Source organism: Simochromis diagramma, unplaced genomic scaffold (genome assembly GCF_900408965.1).
Source record: "Simochromis diagramma unplaced genomic scaffold, fSimDia1.1 OVJJ01000343.1, whole genome shotgun sequence".
Classification (NCBI taxonomy): domain Eukaryota; kingdom Metazoa; phylum Chordata; class Actinopteri; order Cichliformes; family Cichlidae; genus Simochromis; species Simochromis diagramma.
Window position 1 is genome coordinate 10981168 of NW_024386831.1, and position 25087 is coordinate 11006254.

The window sequence follows — 25087 nt, forward strand, 5'->3', positions numbered from 1 at the left end:
ATGTACTTGCTAAGTACAGGTGAACAGATCTTGAATAAAAAAAATAAACATACTTTTCTTTTCTGTTTCATATTTCATATGCTGGTTTGCCTGCAATAATGCCAAATAATAAGCTACTCCGTCAACATGACGTGATTCGATAGCATCACACATTACGATGTTTTATCTAATTATCTATGACCTCAGCGGATCAATATGTTTTGATTTGTAAAAAAGAGCCTTACTGGACCACCACTGAGTACACAACACCCCCTGCCCATCTGCCTTATAACCATGCTGCGGTGTTTGCTATGAAACATGATACATTTTTGGTGAGCTTGGCTATAGGAAGATATTTAGTTTGTATAAAATAGGTCCTTTCTCTGAGTGTTGTAATATATTGGTGACCTGAAAACAAGAAACAGTAAAAAGAGGATGTGCTGATTACAAATACATTTGTAACATTTCACAAAGTTGTTGCAAAATAAACATTTAGTCCAAGCATTATTGAGAATGTAGGGTTTAGATGTATGGTAACATATTTTTGATTACTAAGTGATATTAATGTTTAAACTGATATAGACACGAAAAATAAAAATATGTCCAAAGAATTCTTCACTCTCATTGAAGTGCACCACTCTATGATATTGCATTATTATAATTTAACTGTGCATCACTGGCATTGATTCTGGCTTCGCTTGTTCTCTTTTTAAATATCTTTGGTTTTGTTGTCAGGGAAAATGTTTTAATGTAAAACTGAGACACATCAGAAATAAACATAACACCCTGAAGCAACAAGATGAGAGAAGGGGGGGGGAGATAGGGAGAGGGAGATAAGGAGAGACAGGGAAAGACGTGACATGTGATAAGGAAGGAACCGTGCACCACACCAGGTGGAGGTGTGAGGAGGTGGTGGATATAAAGATAGAGACATACGGCGGTGAGGTGTTGGAAAGAGGAAGGAATATAAAGGAGGTAGACACTGCTGTCACCATGTGTTACTGCGAGATAATTGGTTGTTGCCAACAGCCATCCTCCAATCATCTTTGTTGTCAAAGCTAGTGTGTGTTTGTGTGTTTGTGTACTACTGGGTGTACTGTGTAACAGACTGACGACATGGTGGAGGAATCTCCTTTTTCAACAAGTCTTCAGTGAAGAGCCTGGGGGAAGAACCTTTTTGTTCCCTTTGACTTCAGTGCTCATGCCTGTGTGTACATGCAGTGATGTATGTGTGCGTGCACGCACTTGTAAATTTGTAATGGGAGCACATGAGGTGCAGAGATGTACTGCGTTCTCACCCTGTGTTGAGTCTGCAGGGTCAGACTCTTGGTTAACATCTCTGATTCGACACACTGCACCCATCAGTGTAGCGCAGCTCTTGACATTAACATGCACCTACGCATTTCACACTTTAACATTAGGCCGTAGAGCTCTGGATCACACTATCCTCGTCTCTTAAGTCTTGTTCATCTCTGTCAGATGTCGACTGTATATTAGGTCTACTTTTTTGTTGAATGGATGGATATGTCACTGTCTCTTACGTCTCACATTTTCTCTGGACCAGTTAAAGATTTAGTGGAAGTAGCTTTAGAAATAGAGAGACTACAGGGACACTTCTTCTTGGGTTTGGAATTGCCAAACTATAGAGTGTATATAGGGCTGGGTAATAAAACAATAAATGTAATTATTACATATATTTGAATCTATAAAAAAGAAATGATACAGGTTAGTTGTTGTTGTTTCTTTTAGATTTTGTCTTGTATTATTATGTACATCGGGAGGATGATACAAATGCAGGACTCAGACACAGAAAGTGAACTTAACGTGGCAGCTTTATTGCTGGAAAAAATGTCCAAAACATAAGCACAAAAAACAAACTAAAGCCCCAAACTTGAAAACTAGGAAAAGAACACTGAGAAGCTTGAACTAAAACTCAAGGAAACTAGAAACATGGAACTAACTCTGAAACCAGGAACACAGAGAGACTTACAGACATAAGGAGGTAGGACGCGACATTGACAGGAAGAAACACCGGGCTAAAATACACTGAGGGATAACGAGGGAATGAGAAACTGGAGGAAGCTGAGATTTATTAGACATAACAGGACAACAGGAAGCAAAACTAGACCCACTGAAATAGGACATGGGACTGTCAAACCTAAACAGGAAACAACATGTACATCAACCCAGGAAAACAAGACACCACACAAAGAACACAAGGGAGGCACAGAGACAAAACCTAAAGGCTGGAAAATAACAGCAGTGCTAAAGAATAACTAAGGAATACAAAATACAAAAGAGAAAACTATGAAAACTCCACAAAAACCCAGAATAAACAAAACTGATGTTCTAAACTCATTTCCACACTTAGGAATAAAAAGAAAACCTTTCTGATTTTATTTATTTTGTCATATGTATTGATATCATTTTTTGATTTTTTGATTTGATTTGATTTTTTATTGATTAGCATTCAAATGTCTCAGTGAAAACAGAACAAAGATCTACCACAAAGCAAGAAAGCATGAGGCTAATCAAAAGGTATTGGCTGAAGCATTTGCTTATTACGCCAACCCCAATATCATCTGATAGAAAATTAAATATTGTGATAAGATGTTTAATCTGATAACTCAGTCCACCTACACAAGCCTGTTCTTGAATCGTTCTATAGTAATCAATGATCAATTTTAAATGAGGTGTAACTGAATAATTATGTTGTTTTTTTGTTTGTTTTTTAATTTAACTCTTTGTTTTTGACAGTTATGGGTTTTGGAGTAGAGTTGATCAATTTAAACAGCATTTTCCTTTGCTTGGATTTGTCATGTTGAGATTTATGGATTTTGAATTTGTAGAGACCAGGGTTTATATAGACTTTCAAAAATCTCCTACAATATCCTCAAGCCTGATGCTGACATGGAGAAAACAGCTTTCTAATAGTATTAGTATTCAGTGCACAACATTCACGCATCCTAGATTAAATTTTTTTTCATCTTCTTAATGGGCTATTTTTCTTTGGCGTGAAAGATAATCAAACTATGACAAAGCTAGCTTATGTTTCCCTGTTGTTATTCAAAATGCTCCAGCGCTCATATTTTTCCTTAATAAATGAGGGTTTGCCTTTTGATGGGGAGAGTTAATAAGTAATTAGTGCTCACTTGCTCAATTATTCATTATTTATGCACATCCAGCCACTCATTTAGTGAATGTTCAGAGTTGCAGGGCCTGATCTCAGCTTGTATTGTGTGGTAAACATCACTAATGAGTTAATTTATTTTTCTTACAAGTGAAAAATGTCAATCCCTTCTAAATAATGATTCTTTTGCAAATCATGTGAATCGCACTCTACTCGCTGTGGATTGGGTTTCTTCTGGCCATGATTAGATCCTTTAAGTTCTTTATATCTATGACTGTGATTGACACATTTACTAGTCTTAACAACCATCGACATGCCTTAGCAACCGTCCGTCACTCAAGGCCCCCCGTCGCCACAGTAACAGGGGTCTAGAGAGGGGAGGGGACCAATTCAAAGGACACATCCATGACAACATATTATCCCTAGCAACCTCACCTGCATCTATTTCTGTCCTCATAGCTGATTTGGCTCTCTTAATCTTTCGGAAGGGTTGAACATGGGTCTGTTAATGTTAAAGGCCTTCAAAAACTCATTTGAGAACACAAACGTTTAAACTTTTAAGGTTTGAACGACTGAATCAGCTGGTGATATGACGGTATCTACTTGAATGCTTCAGATGACAGGACTAACAGTGTTGTCAACCACATCTTTTAGGCATAATTCCAGACCTAAAAGCCTTGGAGGCTGAATTCTGCATTTTATTGCAAGTAGAAATTACAAGGTGGCGTGCTAAACGCAAAAGGTGGTTGAAGATTTAAAAAGTTGGTCTTGTTTGTGATATTTAACATATTGATCTGTGGTTTACTTCTCACCAAAATACTGTTTCCTGTAAACTGTGACAAAAAAAATGTGTGTACCCAGGAAGTTGATTCTGTTCATATCGGATGTAGCATTTTCAGCGGGAACAACGTTTCATCATTCATTGATGTAACTTCTTCGGTCTCAGCTGACTGCAGGTTGGAGAAGCCTTACCTAGATTACTGAGCATGCATCAAGGTATCTTGTATGTTGTATTTGCTGTTGTGTCCTGTTGATTTTTTTTTTCTTACATGACTTACATTTAAGTTAAAGTAGGTACTGCACAGTTAAGGGCAGGAATGACCCAAATCGTTTCTGATTGATGTTACGTATCCACTATCCACTTAAACAGAGTAAATTTAAAACACGTGTCTGAGTGCAGTTGAGAGTTTATTAATAAACAAGTGACATAACTGTAATTACTTACATGATTCACTTATGTGATTTAATTTAATTTAATATCTGTTATGCTAATCATTTGTTGTGTTGTGTTTTCATATTTGTGTGGGTCGGGACGTTGGGGACACCTGGACATAGTGATGCCCTTTCCAAACAAACAGAATAGCTAGACGGTGTAGGGTATTGTTCTTAGGGGTGTTTTGCTTCAGTAGTGGGTCTGACAATTTTTCTAGGACAGAATGAAATTGTCATTGCAAGTATAAAGCTGTCCTGTCTCTTTCTGCAAGCAGTTATTGTCCTTTGATGCATGTTGACTTCTCCATGTCTTTGTAAAAAATAAAGAAGACAGTTAATCTTGAAAACTCAGTCTACTGAGACTTATATTCCACAACTTGAGAAGTCTTGTTATTTGGGACAAACGTATGGGCTCAAATTGTGGTCATAAATATTTTGTACTTGTAAATCAGTTTTGTAAAACACAGAAAAAATTGAGGGAAAACTACCTGAACTGAAGCACGCAGGGCATTGAAAGCGTATTTTTGGATCACACTAACACAATATTTGTTTTCCATTCACCCTGCTCACCTGATCTGACTCACTTTGTCTGCTTCGCCAAAATGAAATTAGGGTTGAAAGGTTACCTTTCTGACACAGAGATCCATCGCTCAAACCTGGCGCACAAGAGGCTTCTATTTAAAATATCTTCACAATGCAGTAATTTAGATTATTTATTATATTTGATGATTGATTTGGCTTGTTTTTACAGCTTGTTGCTCACACTGTTGAAACGTCAGCCTTTTCTGTATCATAATAAATCTCGTTATTGTATAAGTTTATCCACTCATGCGCTATATTGAAGTAGTGTAACTTAAAGAAAAAAATCTTCAAATACAACAGTTCAAAGAGCTGCCTACTTCATGTCAAATCAGTTGCTGTTTTGACTGTTTTTACAGCAACGGCACAAAAGGTAATAAAGTTAAAATGTATTAAAAAAAAAGGATGGAGACAGCTGTTAGCCACATGCTAACCAGATGGCATGTCATGTTCTACGTAGATTATTTTATCATTCAGGGAGCTGTGGGACTTGCTCCATGATTTGAAAGCTTAAACTGAGCTTTGGTGTCATTTTTGAATGGTGCTTTGCAAATTATTGTTATCACAAGTGTTGTTCTTATATCTACACAATAGGATAGACAATCATATTCATAACTCATAGACTAATTATACTTATTCTCCTCTTCTCTTCTGTGTTTTTTTACCTCCCCTCTGCCTTCCTTAACATGTGGATCAACCCTCTGGATACTTGATCAGGTAAGACGCCATCATTTTCACAACTCCACTGTCACTGAAGCGCTGTGCATGTATGTGTTTTTTAGAGGGCTACTTTTTCTCTCACAGCTCAGATGGAAACGAGCCTTATGAATATGCATGCAGTCCTCGAGCTTTCTGAACTAAAGCCTGCTGTCGAGTCTCCTTCCCATCTTTCGCTCTGTTCCTCGCTCTCTGTCATCGCTTCTACTCAGTCATTCACTCAGTCAGAAACGCTCAATGCAGAACCCTGGCATTCAGGCGTGAAAGTAGATCATTGACGATATTCACAAAGAATATTCAATGTGAAGATGAAAGTTTGTGTGACATTGTACAAAAGTCGGAGGAGAGATTAAAGATAACAGTGTGTTTGTACGAGTGCGTGTGTGCTAAAACAATTATAATTCTTTTTGACAGGCTGTCTCAGCTCTGGGAGAATCGTAGCATTTATTCTGTCTTACTTCACAGATTTTAAAACGTCCTCTGTTATGTAACGCGGATACGTATCGCGACATCAGGTCAGAGACATAAAGCACTATGCTCACGTGTTGCTCCTACTAATAAACTATGAAATAAATAAATTATAAATATTAAAAAATGCAACTTTTGATCAATTAAATTTATGTTTGTGAAATGATCTCTGAGAAAAGAGATTCTGGATAAGCAGAGGAGAAACACCCCTGTGTAGCTGAAGCAGTGCAATGAAGTATCTTAAGTTTATTCATTTGTATGCATTGTGGTGGCAGTGTTTTTTCCCCTTGCAATCATTGCGGTATATTTACTTTCCACTAGGGCTGTTCGATATAACGATATATATCGGATGACGATATAAAAACGTCTATCGTTTCATTTTACGCTATCGTTTGTTTCGTGGTGTCGCAAAATAAACTGTTTACGGCAATATTTTTTCATCGTTCTGATGGTCACTGTAGTGGCTATATTAATTTCTTAAAGTTCTCTCTTTCTCTTAAATTTAATATAACCACATTACAGACAGACAAGCGCCTGTGGTAACACCATCGCGTGTCCGCTTGTTTATGTTCCACATAAACTTTTCACAATAAAGCTCAAGATCCTGTTGAGACTTTTCAAAATAAACTGAATCACGTGAAAGAGCAGATTATTTACGGATGAGAAGTAAAAAAAGAGCCGTCAGGTGCTAAAAAATAAACCTTAGACTCAAACGTTAGAACAGGCTTTTCCCCGCAGCATGCCGTGTAATAAATACTCACAAAGAAAACGGCGGCTGTTACAACTTATGTCTAAAAATGTATAGTTTCATGCATCGGTTAAAACACTCGACTCCAGGTACACGACGCCCAGCTGGAAACACTTCCCGCAAGTCGAGCTGCCCGAGATTCACAGAATTTACAGAAAATGTTACATTTTTGTGATTTATATCGTTATCGGGACGATAGAATTCTTATATCGGGATATGAGATTTTGGTCATATCGCACAGCCCTACTTTCCACACATAAATCAGTGGGTTTTTTTTATTTCTCTCTACTTTCTCTTTATTTTAATTTTGATTTTTACAGTACTGTGCAAAAGTTCTGAGCCACAACCTCATTTCTTTATACTTTACTTTCAGGGAGACAGACTTTATTATATTTAAATATATATATATCATTTATTTTTTTAAATGGTTGTGAGCAGTAGATCCTCAACAGTACTGAAGCAGTCTTGACAGAGAACAGAATGAAGAAGAGCTCTGAATACCCTTTAAGAAGCCTGGAGAACTGAACACTTAAATTACAACAAAGCTTGTCTAAGTGAGTTCAGGCTGCATTGAAGAATATTGATGTTCGTAGTACCAAATATTGACTTTCAAGCTCATCATAATTGTACAAACTCTGCTTTTTGGCATTTATACTGTATTTACATGTATGTTTGTACACATTTCAATAAATCACTACACATATTTCCTATTTCCATTGCAAAATATAAAGAAATGCAGGTGGCTTTTGCACAGAACTGTATACATTATAAATATATCAGATTATTATGGAATCCAAGACGTTTGTGCTGCAATATTTGTCTAAGGTTTTGTGATAACTGGTAAATTTATCCTATTTTTCTGTGACAATAAACATTTTCTGGTGATAATGACTTCATTTATTTATTGCAAGAAACAGAAAAAGTTGTTATTTTTCCATCAATCAGAAGTGCCATCCCAGCAGGGTGCAACTACAGTGAAGCCAGCGGGAGCTTGGCTCTTCTTAGTAAACACAAGCTCCTAGATTATGATATTGGCACTATACCATTCGTCCCATGCGTTTCTGTCATTCTTTTTCTTTATCATTGTAGATCATACATAAAATTATCCCATTATTGATTAATATTCATAAAGATATAGGCATGCACGCTATTCTTGGCAATCTCGATTTGTCTTGTCACCTTTATGAAACAGTAACGTGTGAAACGTAGCACGAAGGAAAAAACGAACTACAGTAGTTAAATTGTGTCTTGCTGTCTTTGTCCCGATTAACAAAGGAATATCCTACTGCTACCACCATTAGCGAGATAAACAGTCTGTTTCTCTGCTTTACACACCTTTGTGGTGCAAGACGCTCAGAAGGCAGCAGTTGGTGCTCTTATCTGTTTTCATTCATATTTATGTTTTTAGGAATGCTCATCAATAAAATTTAAATTAAACCAATTATATGTTAATAGTTTTAGATCATGAAAATGTCAAAAAAAAACAAACCTTGAGTGTCCCTTGTCAACTGTTGCTCCCAGTTTAAAGTAAAACCTTTACTTAAAAAGTATCCATTACTGAGCAGTGCATCACCCTGTGCTTCAATCAAGGTCTAACATGGCCAGAAATTGGATTGTGTCTTCTTGTTAGAGACACTGTTAAAGTTAACCGTGATGTCAATTCTGTCATATTCACAGGACATATACATGGCCTGTACATGCCCCACCCCCAAGGCACAATATGCAAACAAAACACAAATTAAAAATAAATAAAAAAGGGTTATTTTTTGTTTTGTTTTTGTTTTTAAATACTTATGGTGAGAGCCTAAAAAACATTAATCAATCAAGCACTCAGATATATATGTTTTACATGGTGATAATGTAAGAGACAGACAAGCAGGCAGCCGGATGGACAGAGAAATAATTTTGTAATCGAACCTCCTCATTTAGAAAACACTAGCTCGACTGAAGCGCCATGGGTGAGTGCACTTTAGCGATCCTGATAAACTGTTAACTTCATCAGTAACCAGAAAAGTCCAAGTCGCCTTCACGACATAATTCTCCTCTGATCCTGAAAAAAGTTATAGTTTCCTGTTAGTGTGAGCACTTCACTTTATAAATGTATGTTATTGCACAAAATAAGCAAAGAACTTCTCCAAGGTTTTATGGGCTCTGGTCCCATCCTATGTATATAGAATCCCTAATACAATGAAGAATGCACACAGTCCCAATGCCAGCATGTCTGACCTCAGCACAGCAACACGCACATGAATTATGCTGATTGCTGAGCTCCTCATTCATGCTGCTTCAGTGACCCAGTAATTTCAATAAAGCAAACACACTTGGGAAGTGGCTTTTCCCATATGGTAATAATGGGGCACGAGTATTCATGCATGTGTGTGTATGGGAGTGTTTACTTGTTTTTCTCATGTTGTGGGGACATCTGTTTACTAAGTCACATTGTGAGGACTCATTTCCCTTTTTGGATGCAAAAGCAACTCACCTTAAGATAACTTTGAAAATTTCACCTGGTTTAATGTTAGGGTAAGTGGTTATGGCTGTACAGACATCTACTAGGGAACTATCCATTATGTTTTAAAAAAGCATTTTCACAGAGGATTAAACTTTTTTCATTTGTGACACAAAAGCTTCCTCAGATTAAGAAGTGGAAGGGACTAAAAACCCGAGGATAATCCAAAGCAGGGTTGAAGAATGGCACCTGAGCTTTGTGATGTGCTGAGAGTGAAGAAAGAGAGGAGACATGTAGAGAGAAGAATGAGGGAGTGATGGGGAGGTGAAGACAAGGTTAAGATGAATGAACTCGTGGTAGCTGCTGGCTAGACTGGTGTGCGACTGTGTGTGTATCAGTGGGTTTAAGTTTATGTACAGCGAGTGGTATTGTGTTTCTTCTCTTCCTGCTTCTCAGAAACTGGCAGTTTGTGTGTGTGTGTTTCTGCACTTAAGCTGAGGTGTGCGTTGTACCATGAATTATAGATGGAAATTGAATCAATAGTGCACTGAATTACTGCCAGACAGCTTCTGTGTGTGTGTGTGTGTGTGTGTGTGTGTTTATGCACATGTGTGTGTATGCACTGATGTCAGCATGAGACTTGTTGTATAATGGTGCAAATTTGCTGCTTCACATTTTATGTATATAAATAAATATTTTCTTGCGTTTTCTCATCTTCAGATATTCTCCTGCACCAGCACTGTGATTTTGTAACTATGTGTGGGCGTGGTCACGTGTTTTCATTTTTAAAAAAAGTCCGTTTCTGCCAATTACCTCAGCTTAACATGTGTGCAATCCCCTTTTTTGTGCTGGATTGTGTGTTTGTGTTGTGCTCGAGTGTCTGCTCCAATAAAACGGCACCGTATGATCGAACGCCGCTCTCACAGCAGAGTGGAAAAAGACCTCTGCAGATTTACTATGCTATTACCACACACACACACACACATATATATATATATATATACACACATACACACAGGCTGTGCAGGAGAAAAGTTGTAATGGCCCACTGCCCCTCCAAGGACGGGTGAGCGAGCGAGGAGCGAGCAGGGTAATCACAGTTAAACAGAGAGTGTGTGTGTGTGTGTGTGTGTGTCTGTAGGGAGGTGAATAAACGTACTACAGGGGACACAGGAATGGTTTGGTGCTGGAAAAAATGGATGGGGATATGAACCGAGTGGAACATCCTGTCCCATCTACCATTCTTCACATACTTGCACTCACACATGGAGCGGTTCGGTGTGGCTATGTTAGTGTTCTTGAGCAGTGGAGTAGACAGATGAGTGAATCCAGGATACGGAATGTGTTCCAGTACTCCAAACATGGCCGTTTAGTTGCTTTAATTCCATATTTCCCTCAAAGCTCACTTAACCTGAAGCTTCTCCACGTACCCAGTATGCAGATGTCGCCACTGAAGCGAAACCTCTAAAATTGAGTCTCAGTTCACAGCAGGCAGTATAGACATTACTGTAAGACCGATGCTTTTTTTTAAAAAAGTTTTTACATATTAGTCTCTCTTTTTTTGGATAAGTCAACAGTATTGATGCTCTTCCCCTTCATAGTGCCACTACTTTGAGCAGAGTACTTGTGATAGCAAAATAACTTTATGAAGCAGTATTGCCCATAAAGTCAAAATCTGGCATGAGGTTGCTTCTGAAGTCTGACAATCTGTTAAATCTAGTAATAAGGTTGATAAATTGGGAACAGTGAAGTCAACTGCAGTGTGATGACCGCTGCTCTCCATGAGATGTAGTAGCTGCAGTTTTGCCAGCTGTATCTGGTGACCCTTGAGGCCATTTGAGTACAGTACACTCAAATTTCCATATTTAAGAAATCACTTTGAGATGCTTTGAGCTTTGTGACATGGTGCATTTTCCCGCTGGAAACTGGATATAAGTGCATTGTGGTTATAAAGGGATGGATATGGTCAGCAACAATACTCAGGTAGCTTATGTCTGTGATGCTTAAATAATTTTCACTTGGTACAAAATTAGTATACTCTTACATCACCTTATGTTTCTGAAATACTCAGACTCCTATTCTTATTAACAAACAGTTGAAAGGTATATGGTTAAACCCTTAGCAGCGGATCAGGTATATCATACACGTCCAAAAGAATCTTTCATAATACACAAGACTTTTATAACAACAAAATGAAATGCAGAGTAAGAACCATGACTGTGCTACGTGATCTGAAAATTAGAGAGTATTAAAGCTCATGTTGTAGATGTCAGTCCCTAAAAGATCCTGACTCTTGTTGTTTTGGAGTATTCTGCTTTAAAGTGCATGTTCTGTGGGTGTATTGTTTTTGTTTTTTGGGGTTTTGTTTTTTTTTTGTTTCAGCTTGCCTTTTGTGCACATATTGAAAAACAAATCTACATTTTGTTTCACTTGCAAAAACAGCATGAAAAGAGGCTGTAGTGATGTGTATCACGCTTTTGTAGCAGTTAACATATTGGGTCTATTTTTGTGTGGGTGCGCAGAGTTTCTGTCTTCTGCTGAGCTACTCATTGGTGGATTACAGTACATTTCATACCGCCAGAGCACATTTTTCATCGTACTTTCACTTTTATTTATGGCACTGTAGTTGCATTTGCAACTTTAAATCAATATGTGTCACATAAAATTGTACAGTGCCACTCACAAAAGACTTAGTGTCTGCCAAAGTTTCAACATGGCCATAAACTGGGAAAAAAATAAAAAATAAATGTAACTTTAATCGAGACATTCATGACAACATATTGGGCTGCCATAGGTTCACAGCTGCAACCCAGCATGTTCCAGGCCATTAGTTTTCTCATAGAAAAACTCAATTTGGATCTAATACAGTCAGTGCACCACGCCAGGGAAATCACTGCTGTTAATGGCAATACAGGATGTGATTTAGCGTGACTTCCCATATGTGCTGTCCCACCCACATACATGTAAGCTGTGTACAGAATAATTCCTCTTCTTTGGTGACAAAGAAGAAGGGAAGAGTGTACCTAACACAGTTTACTTTCAGCATAGTTGAAAATAATTCTGGATTCTTAAAAAATAACCTTTTAAGTTATGTTACTGGGGACTTGAGCCTCGAAAAAGGCAATGTAAGGGGTCGTAAGATCTCAGCCACAGATGGTGATAACAAAGTGCAGCAGTAAAGCGGAACTCCTCATTGTCATCTAACATTCAGGAGTGCTTGGCTTGACAAATCTTCTAAACTGCCTCAACATCTACAATACCAGCTGGAAGCCAAGTTTAAGAACAGACAGTGAGTGGTATATTTGCCCAGTAGAGCAAGAGCTGCCGTTGAGTGACAGCTGGTCAAAAGATTAATCCAGTTTTCTGCCAAGTGACACTGGGGCACACTCACTGACAATACACCTTTAACTGCCTTTTGAGAGGGCTCTTTTTACATCGGTCACACAGCAAAAGCAACAAGTCAGCAGCTTCAGGATCCATTCAGCCACAGTGCTGCTGTTTTGTCACGCATTTTTACAGCACTCGGAGCCTAGTACACAATCAGAGTACTTACAAATGGAAAATGGAAAATTTTAAAATTGGAAGTTAAACTCATCTTTAATGTACAAAGGTTTCTGTTGGCAACAAAGTTAAGTTATTCAAACAATTCTTCTAATACATTCGGTTGTAGTTGATATGTAGAATTTTGGAATCATGAAGTGGACAGTAGAGCTTGAGCAATGTTTGTCTCAGCAGTGTATATAACCTGCAACTGTTCACTGTAAGTTTGCAGTGAACAGCATATTCATTTGTTTCCCTGCAGAAGCTTCGTCTGTCATGAGTTCTTTGTCCCTATTTCCTCTGAGGAGTAACACCAACTACGAAAAACAGCTGTACATTAAGTGACAAACATAAAGACTAATGATAGATGAATTATTATTAATCTGTGCATTATAACAAGACATCTTTGAGCCAGGAGTGCTGTGATGTGCCATCATTTCAAAGGACATTAGTCACAACGGTCACCGATCACCAAATAACTTCCCTAATATATCCTCAACCTCAACAACCACCTCTGTTTACCATTATATAACGTTTATTTATTTGAGACTCAGTGTTTGCCATCATTCACAGCAAATAAATGAATAGATTTACATGAATACATGAATATTAGTGTTTTGTTGTCATTTGTTGTTTCAGTCTGTCAGAGTCAACTGCATTTCTTCTGCCTGTGGAATCTGTGTGCATTCTTACGAATGTAACAGCTGGTTCACACATGTGAGTCTGCGTGCGCGTTTAGCGGAAGCATTCAGCTCTTTAGTGCAGGTCAATGAAAACCCACAAGTGAGAAAAACCTTTCAGAACGAAGGCCAGGCATTCCCGATGAAGCTTTCAACCTGCCAAACTCATAAAGCAAGCTTTATTTCAATCAATAGTTCTTGATTATAAATCCTTTTCACAAAACACAATTCACAGCAGCAGATGTTTGTTGTGAAGAACAATGTTGGCCCGATTTTTAAAAGTGAATGTTAAACACCATTGTCAGCATTGTGAGATTGGGGCTCTCGTGGGCGACATTATTAACTCTTTCTACTTGCGGTGCAACATCAGCAGTTGTTTATGCTGCCGTGTTGAATGCAGCGCACGCCCTAATGCTGTAGTATTAGCTCATCTATGTGAGGAAGAACCTTCAGTAGACCCTAAATATGTAGATCAGCTGTAGTTAGCTTGACATTTAAACAAATGTATATCAAAAAAAAACAACAACACAAATTTACTTATAAATTGTCTTTGGAAAATTAGTCTTCAAATTTGCCCAAAACTTGAAGAGCTGGCTGGTCTCACTAAATGAATTTAAGCCATTTTAAATAACTTTAAATGATGCTTTTACTTCAGGGTGCTGATGTTTTGCCTAAACATTATTAACCTCGTGTCCGGTACAAAGGTAATAATAAGTTTGGTTGTTTTTGTATTAGATTTTCATAGATTCTCTTTTAGTGTACTTAATTTGTGTTTTTATTTCTATGTGAAGATTATATCCATTTCACTCATGTAAAATCTTAGTTGTGTCACGTAGCTGGCAAGGATAAGAGCAGCTAATGGTGCAACTTATTGTTCGAGCAGGTGAATCTATCTTGTATAATAAGGTCATTAATACTGTGTGTGAATGTGTATGTGTGTATGTAGTTGTGTGTATATGGGTCACTGATGTGACACGCAGTTGTGAATCATTTCTATTCATGGTTTTATCGTTTCTATAAAACTCTTCACTTTAAATAGATTTGGTTTTAAGAACATTGAAATAATATATTGTGTGTAAACCCAAAACTATCCACTCTCCATTTGAATGAATGGCATTTAAATGATAACAAATTAAGCATCATTTTCCCAGCAACTGCCAATCTCTGGCAACCACTCTAAACTGGTTGGGGAATATTCATTTTTCCCTTATGACAGGTGGTTGCCAGATGGTCATGGATCAAACTGTGTGACAGGGACCATTGTCATGACACATGGTTAGAGGTCATGTGTCTACACAATCTCAATAGATACCAAAATTTTTATCATTGTGAATATAATTGTCAAGTAATATTTATTACTTTATTATGAGGGGGGGAAGTAATAATAGTGAAAAGAATATTTTGTCACGGGTGGATGAAAATGTTTGTGCCTCTCTGTTAAATACCGATAAAAGTAGCAGAATTCAGCTCATATGTAGGCTGCTACACTTTCTATGTCAGGTGGTATAACCAATGTAAAACTGGGAAAATGTTATTTTATTCACAAATAACATATGTGTGCTTGTTCTGACAAACACACAAGTTAATAGAAGTGTCCAAATAAAAAGTGTTTAAATTAAAAGAGTAGGTGACTTAAATGGATGATTACTGCACTAACTGTAACTATACTAACTGCACATTTCACTGAAGTACACTGTGCCTTGTGAAAACTGTCTCTGATTATCATTCATAATGAAAAGCTTTAAAACAATAAGCTGAAACAATAAGGTGGACAACACGCATCTCTCAACCCAGTAACCATATGTATCTGTTTAGTGTGTGTGTGTGTGCGCGTGCATTTGTCTCACAGTAGCCCCGCTGAATGGTGCAGTCACTCACATGTGGGACAAGTCGCCTGTGTATACCTTATGGCTAAAGGAGACACACACACACATACACAAGCACACACTCAGAGATGTGACAGATGGGCGTCCCAGCAGCGACTTGTGCATTTATTGTATGTCACCAAGGAAAATCAGACACACACACACAAAAGTATTCCGAACACTTTCTTACCCTTTTGCTGCAGTAATTACCATTTGGAGGGGTGTGTTTGTCTGTCTGTGTGTGTGTACATGTGTGTTTACTGATGAGAATATTGCGCTGCTGAAAGGACACAAAAAACTCCCTCTGCTTCCCCACTGAGATCCAAGAGTCCTGGCTTGGTTTTGCCCACTCACGCAGTTCTGATCCTTTCACACATGTACTGAGAGCTCAGGATAGATTAGTTTCCGTTCTCACAATGGTGGGAGGACTGCAGGAAAGCACCGCTGAGCTTGAAAGTAATCAAAAGAAAAGTGTGAGAGGGCTGTCACTTACCTTACAGCAACCTTCAGTGATGGGTTTAAAACTTTGCTGCCTCAGTTTTATCATTAATTCATGGAAAAATGGAGAAAAAAATGTTATCTCGAGATACAGCCTGACAGACAACACACGAGCCACCGGAGTTAAATTCAACACAAAACTGTAGATAAGTTTTAGCTTTCATTTAATCCCTACCATACTCCCGCTTGACGTTAATCTTGTAGGTGAAGCAGTTTTCCCGGATGGCCATGATGTAAAAAATTGTAATTAATTCTAAAAACTTTGTGTTGTGCATGTAGAATGCAATTTTCTGCCGGGGAGATTTTGCATCCCCCGATCTGCTACTACAAATATTCAAGAGTAGGACAGCTTAAAATATATAAATCTTCTACAAAAATGAAGCTGGAACTAGCTTATCTAAAGGGTTTTATTTGTAAATGAAAGGGGTTTATTTTGGTTTATTTATTCATAGGAAATACAAATTGCAATAAAAGTGGCTATATACAAAGGTGTAATTGTAAAACTGCATTTCTAAATACTTTGTAGCCATTCAAATAATGTCTAAATTATGAGGGTAGGGGTACCTCGTAGCAAAGCAAAGTTTTGTGTTGAGCTGCAAGGGATGAATTACAGCTCAATTAGATGCAATTAGAGAGAACAGAGTGACTCAGGGACCTTTTCATATGTGCTGGAATGTTTATACAGTAAATTTAACATGTTAAAGGGTTTTTACAGTGCTGCAGAGACACTTAGAAAAGCATTAATAGTGTTATAGTCAAACAATTGGGGTAATGGGTGGAATGAAAGCAGCAGAGAAACATTAGGGTGGAAGGAACGTTCAAATTCAGTAAAAAGAAATATTTAAGTCCTCTAAATGTAATGTTCCTGGAATTTTAGGTTTAGTTTTGTACATAAATGTTAAGGTTTTAGTGTGTAGCAGAGAAATGTTTTCATTTAGCAACTTGAAAGCTGAAAGCATCTAGTTAACCCTAGCACTGGTGTATGCCAAATTACCTACTGAATAGAATATGTGTGTATCTGAATAGAATATACTGAATATACAGTGTGTGTTGAAGAGTGTTGAAGTTAAATGTTTCCAGCTGAATTAATAAATGATAAAGTAAACTTTTCTACATTTTATTTCAGGTATTTGGCCTTTTAGATAGTGTGCCTACATTTTAGATTGTTTTCAGTGGCCAAATAATCCTGTTTTTATTGTTTTATATTAGTTAGTTTTTATATTTCTTGCTTTGAAATGTGTTCTATATTAAATTTCACTTGACTTTCAGTGGCAGATTATGTATCTTGTGTAATGAAAACATTTACCTTACATCTTTCTTAACAGAGAATACACTTTTTACTTGCAAGCTCGGCTTGTAGTCCAGGTTAAAGCTCACAGGAGGACAGCAGTGTTATTAGTGGCAACATCTGGTTCAGCTGGGTTGTGTTTATTGCACTTAAACACTTACATTTCTGCTTAAATGCTCACTGACAGAGTTTTTAGGGGGGGATTGCTTTAAAACGGAATTAGATTAACTCATACACTCTATGAGACAAATACCCTTTACACCAGCAGGAGCTGCTCAACCATGGAAACCAATGCCATGAAGGCCCTAGTGCATAATTCTTGTACTGATGTTAATGTGGAGGTTTGGATCTCTGCAATTATTGAGTCAGCAGAGTGTTAGCAACTTCAACACATTATATGGCTCATCATTCTGTAACTTTACATGGTTTGCTTCTTTGTGGCTCAGCTGCTGTGGCTCCTGAAAACTTTTACTTTGCAGCAATACCACTCACCAGCTCTTTGAAATGGCCCATTCTGTCACAAATGTTTGTAAAGGCAGACTGCATGGTACTTGAATTTATACACCTGGTACAATGGGATTGAAAACATCTGAAATGAAAGATTAAGAAGTGTCCACATTTGTACACACAATACCCAGTCTGTCACAGGGCTAGCAGAGAGACAGACAGCCACTCCCACTCACATCCACACCAATTCAGAATCACCACTTAATCTCACACTTGGGAAGTGGGAAGCAACTAAAATACACACAAACAGTACCTAGAGAAAACCCGCACAGGCAGAACATGCAAACTCTGAATCTCCCTGTCATGATGTCCAGACCTAGAACTGTCTGGTTCTGCACCACCCTGTCACTACTAATACTAATATATCACAATGATACATATCAGTTTATTACCAAAAAGAACTGCCAAGCAAAGACTGTTCCTCCAAAGATGATTGATAAAGTGGCTTTGTTCTTGTGGCATGTATTGCAGTCTCAGATGATCGCCAAGCAGAGAGAGCGTAGCCATCGCCCTCCTCCCGGCACTGAGCAGCAAACACAGCAATTCCCTGATGAAGCCATGCGGCAGCTTCTACCACCCAGTCTGTTGGCCCAGGGGCAGTCAAATAAAGATTGAAGAGAGGGAGGAAGGGCTGAGGGAAAGAGAGAAATGTGAAAATAATCAGAGGAGGAAGGATAAGAAGAACATAGAGGGAGTGCAGAAAATGAGAGTTGTAGGGGCACAGGTGAGAAGAAACAAGTGAGTCTTCCAAAGGGAAATGAAGACTAAGAAATTTGTGTGACGTAGCTGTTCTTCCTCCAGTACTGTCTTTCTTTTGCCAGATTACAATGTCTCACATCTCCACCACCATCTTTGCCATCTGCAACTATTTAAGCGAAACTCCCAGTTTTGGGGGAGTCTTCTCAAAATGAATTGCAGCCTCGCTGAAGTACGTTTCCTTGAAACTATGTACACAGTTTATAAAACCAATCTAAATGGCGAATATTTCTTGGAAATGTGAGGCCACTCAGATTACATTTTTAATAACATGAAGATGAATTGTTGATGTAATGCTGGAAGCTACACTTTTACAGCGTATCATTAAAATAATGACAAAGTAGTTTATTACATTTTGTTATCTGCCAAAAAATCGTCCACTAAAATATCAGGTCACGTCATTTTAGTTAAGAGGAAGTGTTTTAGCTGCATCCTTCAGTCGACCACCTCTTACTTACAGAATAGATTCCTCTTTTAATGAATCCAGCTGTGTACCAGCTGTCTACGCAGGTTGTCTATTTTTTTGTGTTTTGCACATGCAGCTGTTGCATTGTGTGCTTTATTGTGCGCTGGGCTCCGAGCACTTCCAAAACATGAGCAACCTACTGCTACTGTGCCTGAACACATCCTGTGCAGACACAGATGGAGCACCAGGAGCTGCGCTTTGTGGCAGCAGGTTAGGAAAAGCTCTTTCCTGTTTTAACCTGACATGAATGCCCTCGCGCATAAATGGGAATCCCTGTGCGTATGTATTATTTTGGTTTGAAAGAAGAAGAATATCCTTTAAACTAGGAATGTCTCATTTTACAACATGGTCCACACAACAGCTCATTTTGATCTTAAGTGGGCTGGACCAGTGAAACTCCTCTTTCTTTCAGTGGAAACAGTTCAGCTACACATTTAATCCCCGAGATGTCTAAATATAAGTAAAAATGTGCAATTTCAACAATACATCTCAATTTCTTTACACGACAAAGAAATGCCTGTGTAGTAAATGAAAGAAATGTGTGAAATTGCAGAAACGTTTCTGGTAGCTCATTGCACAGACTGAGCTGTAATTGTAAAACAGACATTTTCTAATATTTCACAGAAAATTCTGTTCTTTTTACTGTGGACACATTATAAAAAACAGACATTTTGATCGCTGATAGTCATTTAACTGTTTGTCCTTTACGTGATTATTTTGGTATGGTATAAACTGTCATGGGGGAGGTCTTTATCAGCAGGAAAAAACTGTAAAACTTATTAAAATGCATTTAAATGTGCAAACTTTATGCCCTCTTTCACCTTTTCTAAAGCGGTCCAGTGGTCCGAAAGGTAATGTTTGCCGGGCCAATTCTGGCCCCCGGGTCTTATGTTTCACACCCCTGTTTTAAACACACCTGACCTCAATCCACACTTTTCTGCCCAACATCTGTGCCGGCAGGTCTGGCACTAAGGAGAGGAGGAGAATATGTTTAGTGGAAGGTCTTCTTTGATCAAGTGTTGTTTTGTATAGTAGTGAAACACAAGCTGTATTAAATGTGTTACAGTAGAAGAGAGAAATAGCAGTAGTAATAGTTAAAGCAGCATTAGTATTTTATTTTACTTTCTAGTTGTTTGCGTGTGTCTGTGTGTGTGTTTCCTCTTATTGCGTCATCACTGATCTCAAAACAGTCAGGCAGGGGAGCCTCAGGCTGTTCTCTTCAGTGCTCTGTCTGGGGAGAATCTATCTATATGTGAGTGTATAAAATGTCAGTGTGTGTACGTGTGTTTGTGTTATTGTAAACAGCTTCTCTGTGAAGAAAATAAGTTTTCACCTCTCATGCATTGTCTCTTCTGTTACACAGTGCTGTTTGTTTACCTGGATCTTCTTTAAGATAAACTCCCTTTCAGGACCGCTTGCCTTCAAGAACATGTTCGGTTTATTAAGTGTCTGCTGAACGCAGCCGTACTGCGATGATGCATATCTATGTATCACTGGTTATATGGAAATGACAGTTTTATCTCACTTGCTGAATCTAGACTATATTAGCCTTTCCCCCTTACTTGCTGTTGCTATTGCTGTCAAGATTTCCCCTATAGCATGCCACGTAGGCAGGTTAAATAACTTCTCCAACAGTGGCTCACCTTCAACCCACAGTTATTTGCTAAAGGATCACACACAGTCAGAGAAAATGCATAGTTTTTTGAGCACACAAGCTGGTTGTGAGAGAAAAAAGTGTGTCGCGCGATCAATTGCGAGTGGTTGCTGGAGATTGCTAAAAGTCGCTCTGAAATAAATAGGTAGAACCCCATTAACCTAGAGACTGGTCAGCGAACCCTTGCCAACAGCTGATCACTGAGCTAGGGAAAAGTAAGTATTCCATGACCAGTTGCTGAGTTGTTTCTGAGGCTGCCGGAAATCACTAGTGTGAAATCGGTAGCAAAGAGGCCTATGGTGCTGCACCAAAAAACTTCTTGGGATTGTTTTTGTCGCTAGCTGGTTACCGTGGCTGCCCGTAGTTTGCATGGCAGATGCCAACTTGGCTGCAAACGCTTGCAAACTATTCACCAAGAGGTCGTGAAAATGTGATTGGTGCGGCGCAAACTGGAAACAGAGGCTTTTTGCCTTCAAAGTAAAAGTTGTGCCTTTTGAAATGTGACGATTGCAGCAGTAAGGTACAACTTTTACCTTGAAATCAAAGTTTCTGGTTTGTGTTACACTTTTTCAAGTTTCAAAATAAAATAGTGAGTGCAGACAAGTTGTGACTTTAATGCAAACTATGAATGAGCGTGACAATTACTAAAGCAATTGCAAGGAGGTTGTGCTGCAGCACCCTCTATGCAACTAATTACACCTAGCATCAACCAGCAATCTCCAGCAACCACTAGCAACAGGTCAGGGGAATACATTATTTTTCTCACTTGCCAGATGCTTGCTAATCTGTCTCAAGGCCTGTGCGACTGAGGACTTATAATTAGCTGGTTAAGGGGTATTGTCTCTATGAAAATGTCTTCATTCTATTATCTACAGACATGATATTATCCTAGAGCATACTAGAAAACTGTCATAATATCTCACCAGATGATGATCCTTTCAATAGGCAGCATTATGTAACACCAAATAAAGAAACAGCATTGTAATTGTGTTACAGTGTAGAGATAGTTTTTCCTACTGTGCTAAAAATGATATGGAAAAATGTCAGATCCTATTGTCGCTATCATATTGTATATGGGTTTGCTCAACAGAGTGGCTTACATTTCCAAGTACAAAAAGAAATAATTAAGAGAACAGCTAATATTTGGCAAGAGCATCCAGAGCACATCTTGTGTTTATGCCCCCACACCTGTCATGTCAACCTAGGTTCAATGTGGCAGAGAAAACTGGGTATGGATTTAAGCTAATCCTCTCTAAGGTATAAGGGGTGGAAGTTAAGGTAAAGGGAAGAATATGTTAACAGGGGAAAAAGGCTGCTACTTATATTAGCACTCTAAACAGAAGTCTTTATTATTGTAAGTTAGAAATAGCATGTTACAGTAGCTATTCAGATATGCCAGTGCTGTGTTATCATGCAGGTCCCACCATTACTGGAGCTTTTGGGATGATGCCTATATTGAATTTTTATTTATTCATGTTTATTCTTAACTGGGAGAATTTCAAACTTTCAAACACAATTCTCAATACTTTTTCAATACACCACAGGAAGACAAATATAAATTATTTTTAAATAAAGTTTAGAAAAATACAAATAATAACATCAACAACAACACTCACAACACTCACCTAAAGCAAGTAATAGTAATAATAATAGTGACTTGCACCATACTCTTTTCCTTCTCTGATGTCTCATTGGACACAAATAATCAAGCTATCCTGGTAAACTAAGACTGTTTTAAAATGACAGACAGGCAGGACTGATAATGTTAGCTGAATGACTCCCACATTAACTTTATCCTTTCATCATTAGTCACAGCCACTCGCCACTACCGTAATAACCTAACAAGAGGCTATTGTGGCTGTCGGGGTGCTCCCAAAAGAAATGGCTGACTCAAACATATCCGCATTTATGATATAACTGTTAAAAACATTAATATTCTCGAAACAGGAGCTTTACTGACCTTACAAATCATCTGTTATAACTGCTAGTGAGGGGAGGGCTATGTACCTGCCTGAATTCAATGTGAACAATATCAATACTGTTGCAAAGGAGTGTCTAATCCAATATTAATTTTTTATAATCAATTACTATCTGAGTCTTCATTTTTTTTGACAACCCAAATATATATGTATGTCAGAGTCATATTGAAAAGGCAGGATTGATGAGGTAATTGTTCATGAACTTTCCAGCAATTTATTGTACGAGCTAGTCAGTAACTTACAATTAAGACGCCATCTGCTTAGCTGTGATTCATGTTCTGTTACATGTGCTGCAGACAGAGCAGCACATATAGCAGAATGTATACCCCAAGGATTTCATACAGTATCCATCCATCCATCCATTAACTTCCAATTTAGGGCTGCAGAGTCTGCAGGTCTGAAACCTATATCTGCTGTCATAGGGCAAGAGTTACAGTCTTGTGTACCTGTGATAGGCCTATGCATACTGGGTATCTGCCTAGAAAATCATTATTTTAAATGATTTCAAAAGCACACTAGTTAAATGCAGTTTTAACACAAATTGAGTTCAGTGTGACGTTTTAATCATTTTACTCAAGTTTGCTTCATGTATCTGATGTGTGGAGGATAAATGGTGCGTTTGTCCTGGACATTTGATAAGTGAGACACGGAGGACCTGATTTTGATGAAACTCACGGGAGTCATGCTTCATGCCGTTCTGGCATTTTGAAAATTACTATGTTTGGCCCAAGGTGGGAGCAGCAATTACCTTGCAAACATTTTAATAACCCGTCATATCTCACATACTGCTGGGGGGGAATAAAATGAACCTTCAAGCACATATCCAATTCTCAATTTCTACAAATTTGTCTCCAGGGCCTGTAGTTTGTAATATATTTGATTTGCCAGTGTTTTAAGTTGGTTTATAGCATGTTTACCTCCAGGGTTTTTTTTTTAACTTCATTTACTCATCGCTGCAGGGGTCACCACCTTGTTTGTGATTAGCAAACAGACCTGAAGCCCATTTATTCCGGACATGACACAAAGGGAAAGTCTGTTGCATCTTAACAGAATTTAATAAAAAAGCATTACCCTGTAATCTGTCAACCCCAAGTGTAGTTATCGCCTAACATTTCAGCACACTTGCACTAATTTTAAACAGAAATGCTTTTAGTCTTCTGTAGAGATGTAAAAAAGCTCTTAAAGCTGCTCTGTGTAAGATGTTTATGTCAAAAGAACACCTGCCGTCGAACCTTTTATATTAATAACTCCTGCTGTACTGGAGAGCATTCTTCATATTGAAATATAAGAGAAAAATGCAAATCATTTCAAAACACCAGCAACCAAGTGCTCTTATCTAATCCTTTTAGCTTCTGTTTTGACCCCTTCATCATGTAGGTTATGATTTCAGAGTGTATATTACAGAATTTATCTTCTAAGATGTATTGGAAGGGTTTTTAAAAACCTGAAGAGACACAAAAATGTAGTATTTAACATGAAAAAGCACCCTAATAGCACATGCCATCCACCCCTTTCCTTAATGCTTTTTATTGATGCCCTTCTAAAACGTTATAAATTTCTTCTGATATTAAGTGCTTCTGTGTGTATGCTTCACAGAATATCCCAGCGCTACCTTGCGGCAAAGCCCTCTATTCTTATGAGGGCAAGGAACCGGGCGACCTCCAGTTTTCCAAAGGTGACATCATCATCCTGCGACGCAAGGTGGATGACAACTGGTACCACGGCGAGCTCAATGGTTGTCATGGTTTCTTGCCTGCTAGTTACATCCAGCTGCTGCGTCCCCTGAGCCAAACTCCACCCCAGGGCAAAGCGTTGTATGACTTTGAGGTCAAAGACAAGGACCAGGATAAAGACTGTCTGGCCTTCAGCAAGGTAGCACACACTCATAGTATACACATGCTTTTTTAATATCCGACACAGAATAACATTTCTTTAAAAAAAGGCTGCATGCTTAAATCAGTGAAAAGATCCGAAGGACTGATGTGTTCAGAATTTACAACAGCATAAATACTGTAGCAGGAGAAAACACTTATCTGTAGTGTTAAACCAGGCTGGTTCTTTGTAGGGCACTAATAATTTATTAGCTCAGACCCTGCTCTACAGATTGGTTCACAGAATGTAAACTGGAACATCTTCAAACAGAGAAACAAGTGCATGCTCTCCTCAGTGGAGTCCACAGATAACAAAATAGTCTGCTGTCTCTGATAAGATCAGTGCTGTTCATGAAATCTAATTGTTTGACTTAGAAAACGAATGCCTTTGTTACTGTTATAAAGTCATGTGATCTGTCTGAGAGGAAAACCAGAATAAGTATTACTATTTGCGGTAGTGTGTTACTTGAAGGTGCTGGTATTTAAAGCAACTGTAGTTGCAGTTTCATGTTTTACTTTGTTCTCTCTCATTTTAACAGTTTACACCACTTTTTTTTTATTTTACAGCTGATGTTTTCATCAGTGTAAGTGATTGTGTATTGTGTTTGTTATGAGGTTTTCTACTATGGAGACAGCAGACAAGTAGCGGGGAGTTGCTGCACTGCAATCATTACCAGTCTCCTCGAGGATTTGGCTGAAGT

At 38.2% G+C, this 25087-nt stretch overlaps 1 protein-coding gene across 2 annotated transcripts in view; it reads left to right on the forward strand.

Moving 5' to 3' along the window:
- The window catches only part of LOC120731329 (E3 ubiquitin-protein ligase SH3RF3-like), a 106781-nt gene that overhangs the window by 44970 nt on the left and 36724 nt on the right, over positions 1–25087 (forward strand). For both annotated transcript variants that reach the window (XM_040028314.1, XM_040028313.1), the window contains exon 2: positions 24112–24387. In XM_040028314.1, coding sequence (XP_039884248.1) covers positions 24112–24387 — 276 coding nt within the window. The remainder of the gene's footprint in view (positions 1–24111; positions 24388–25087) is intronic.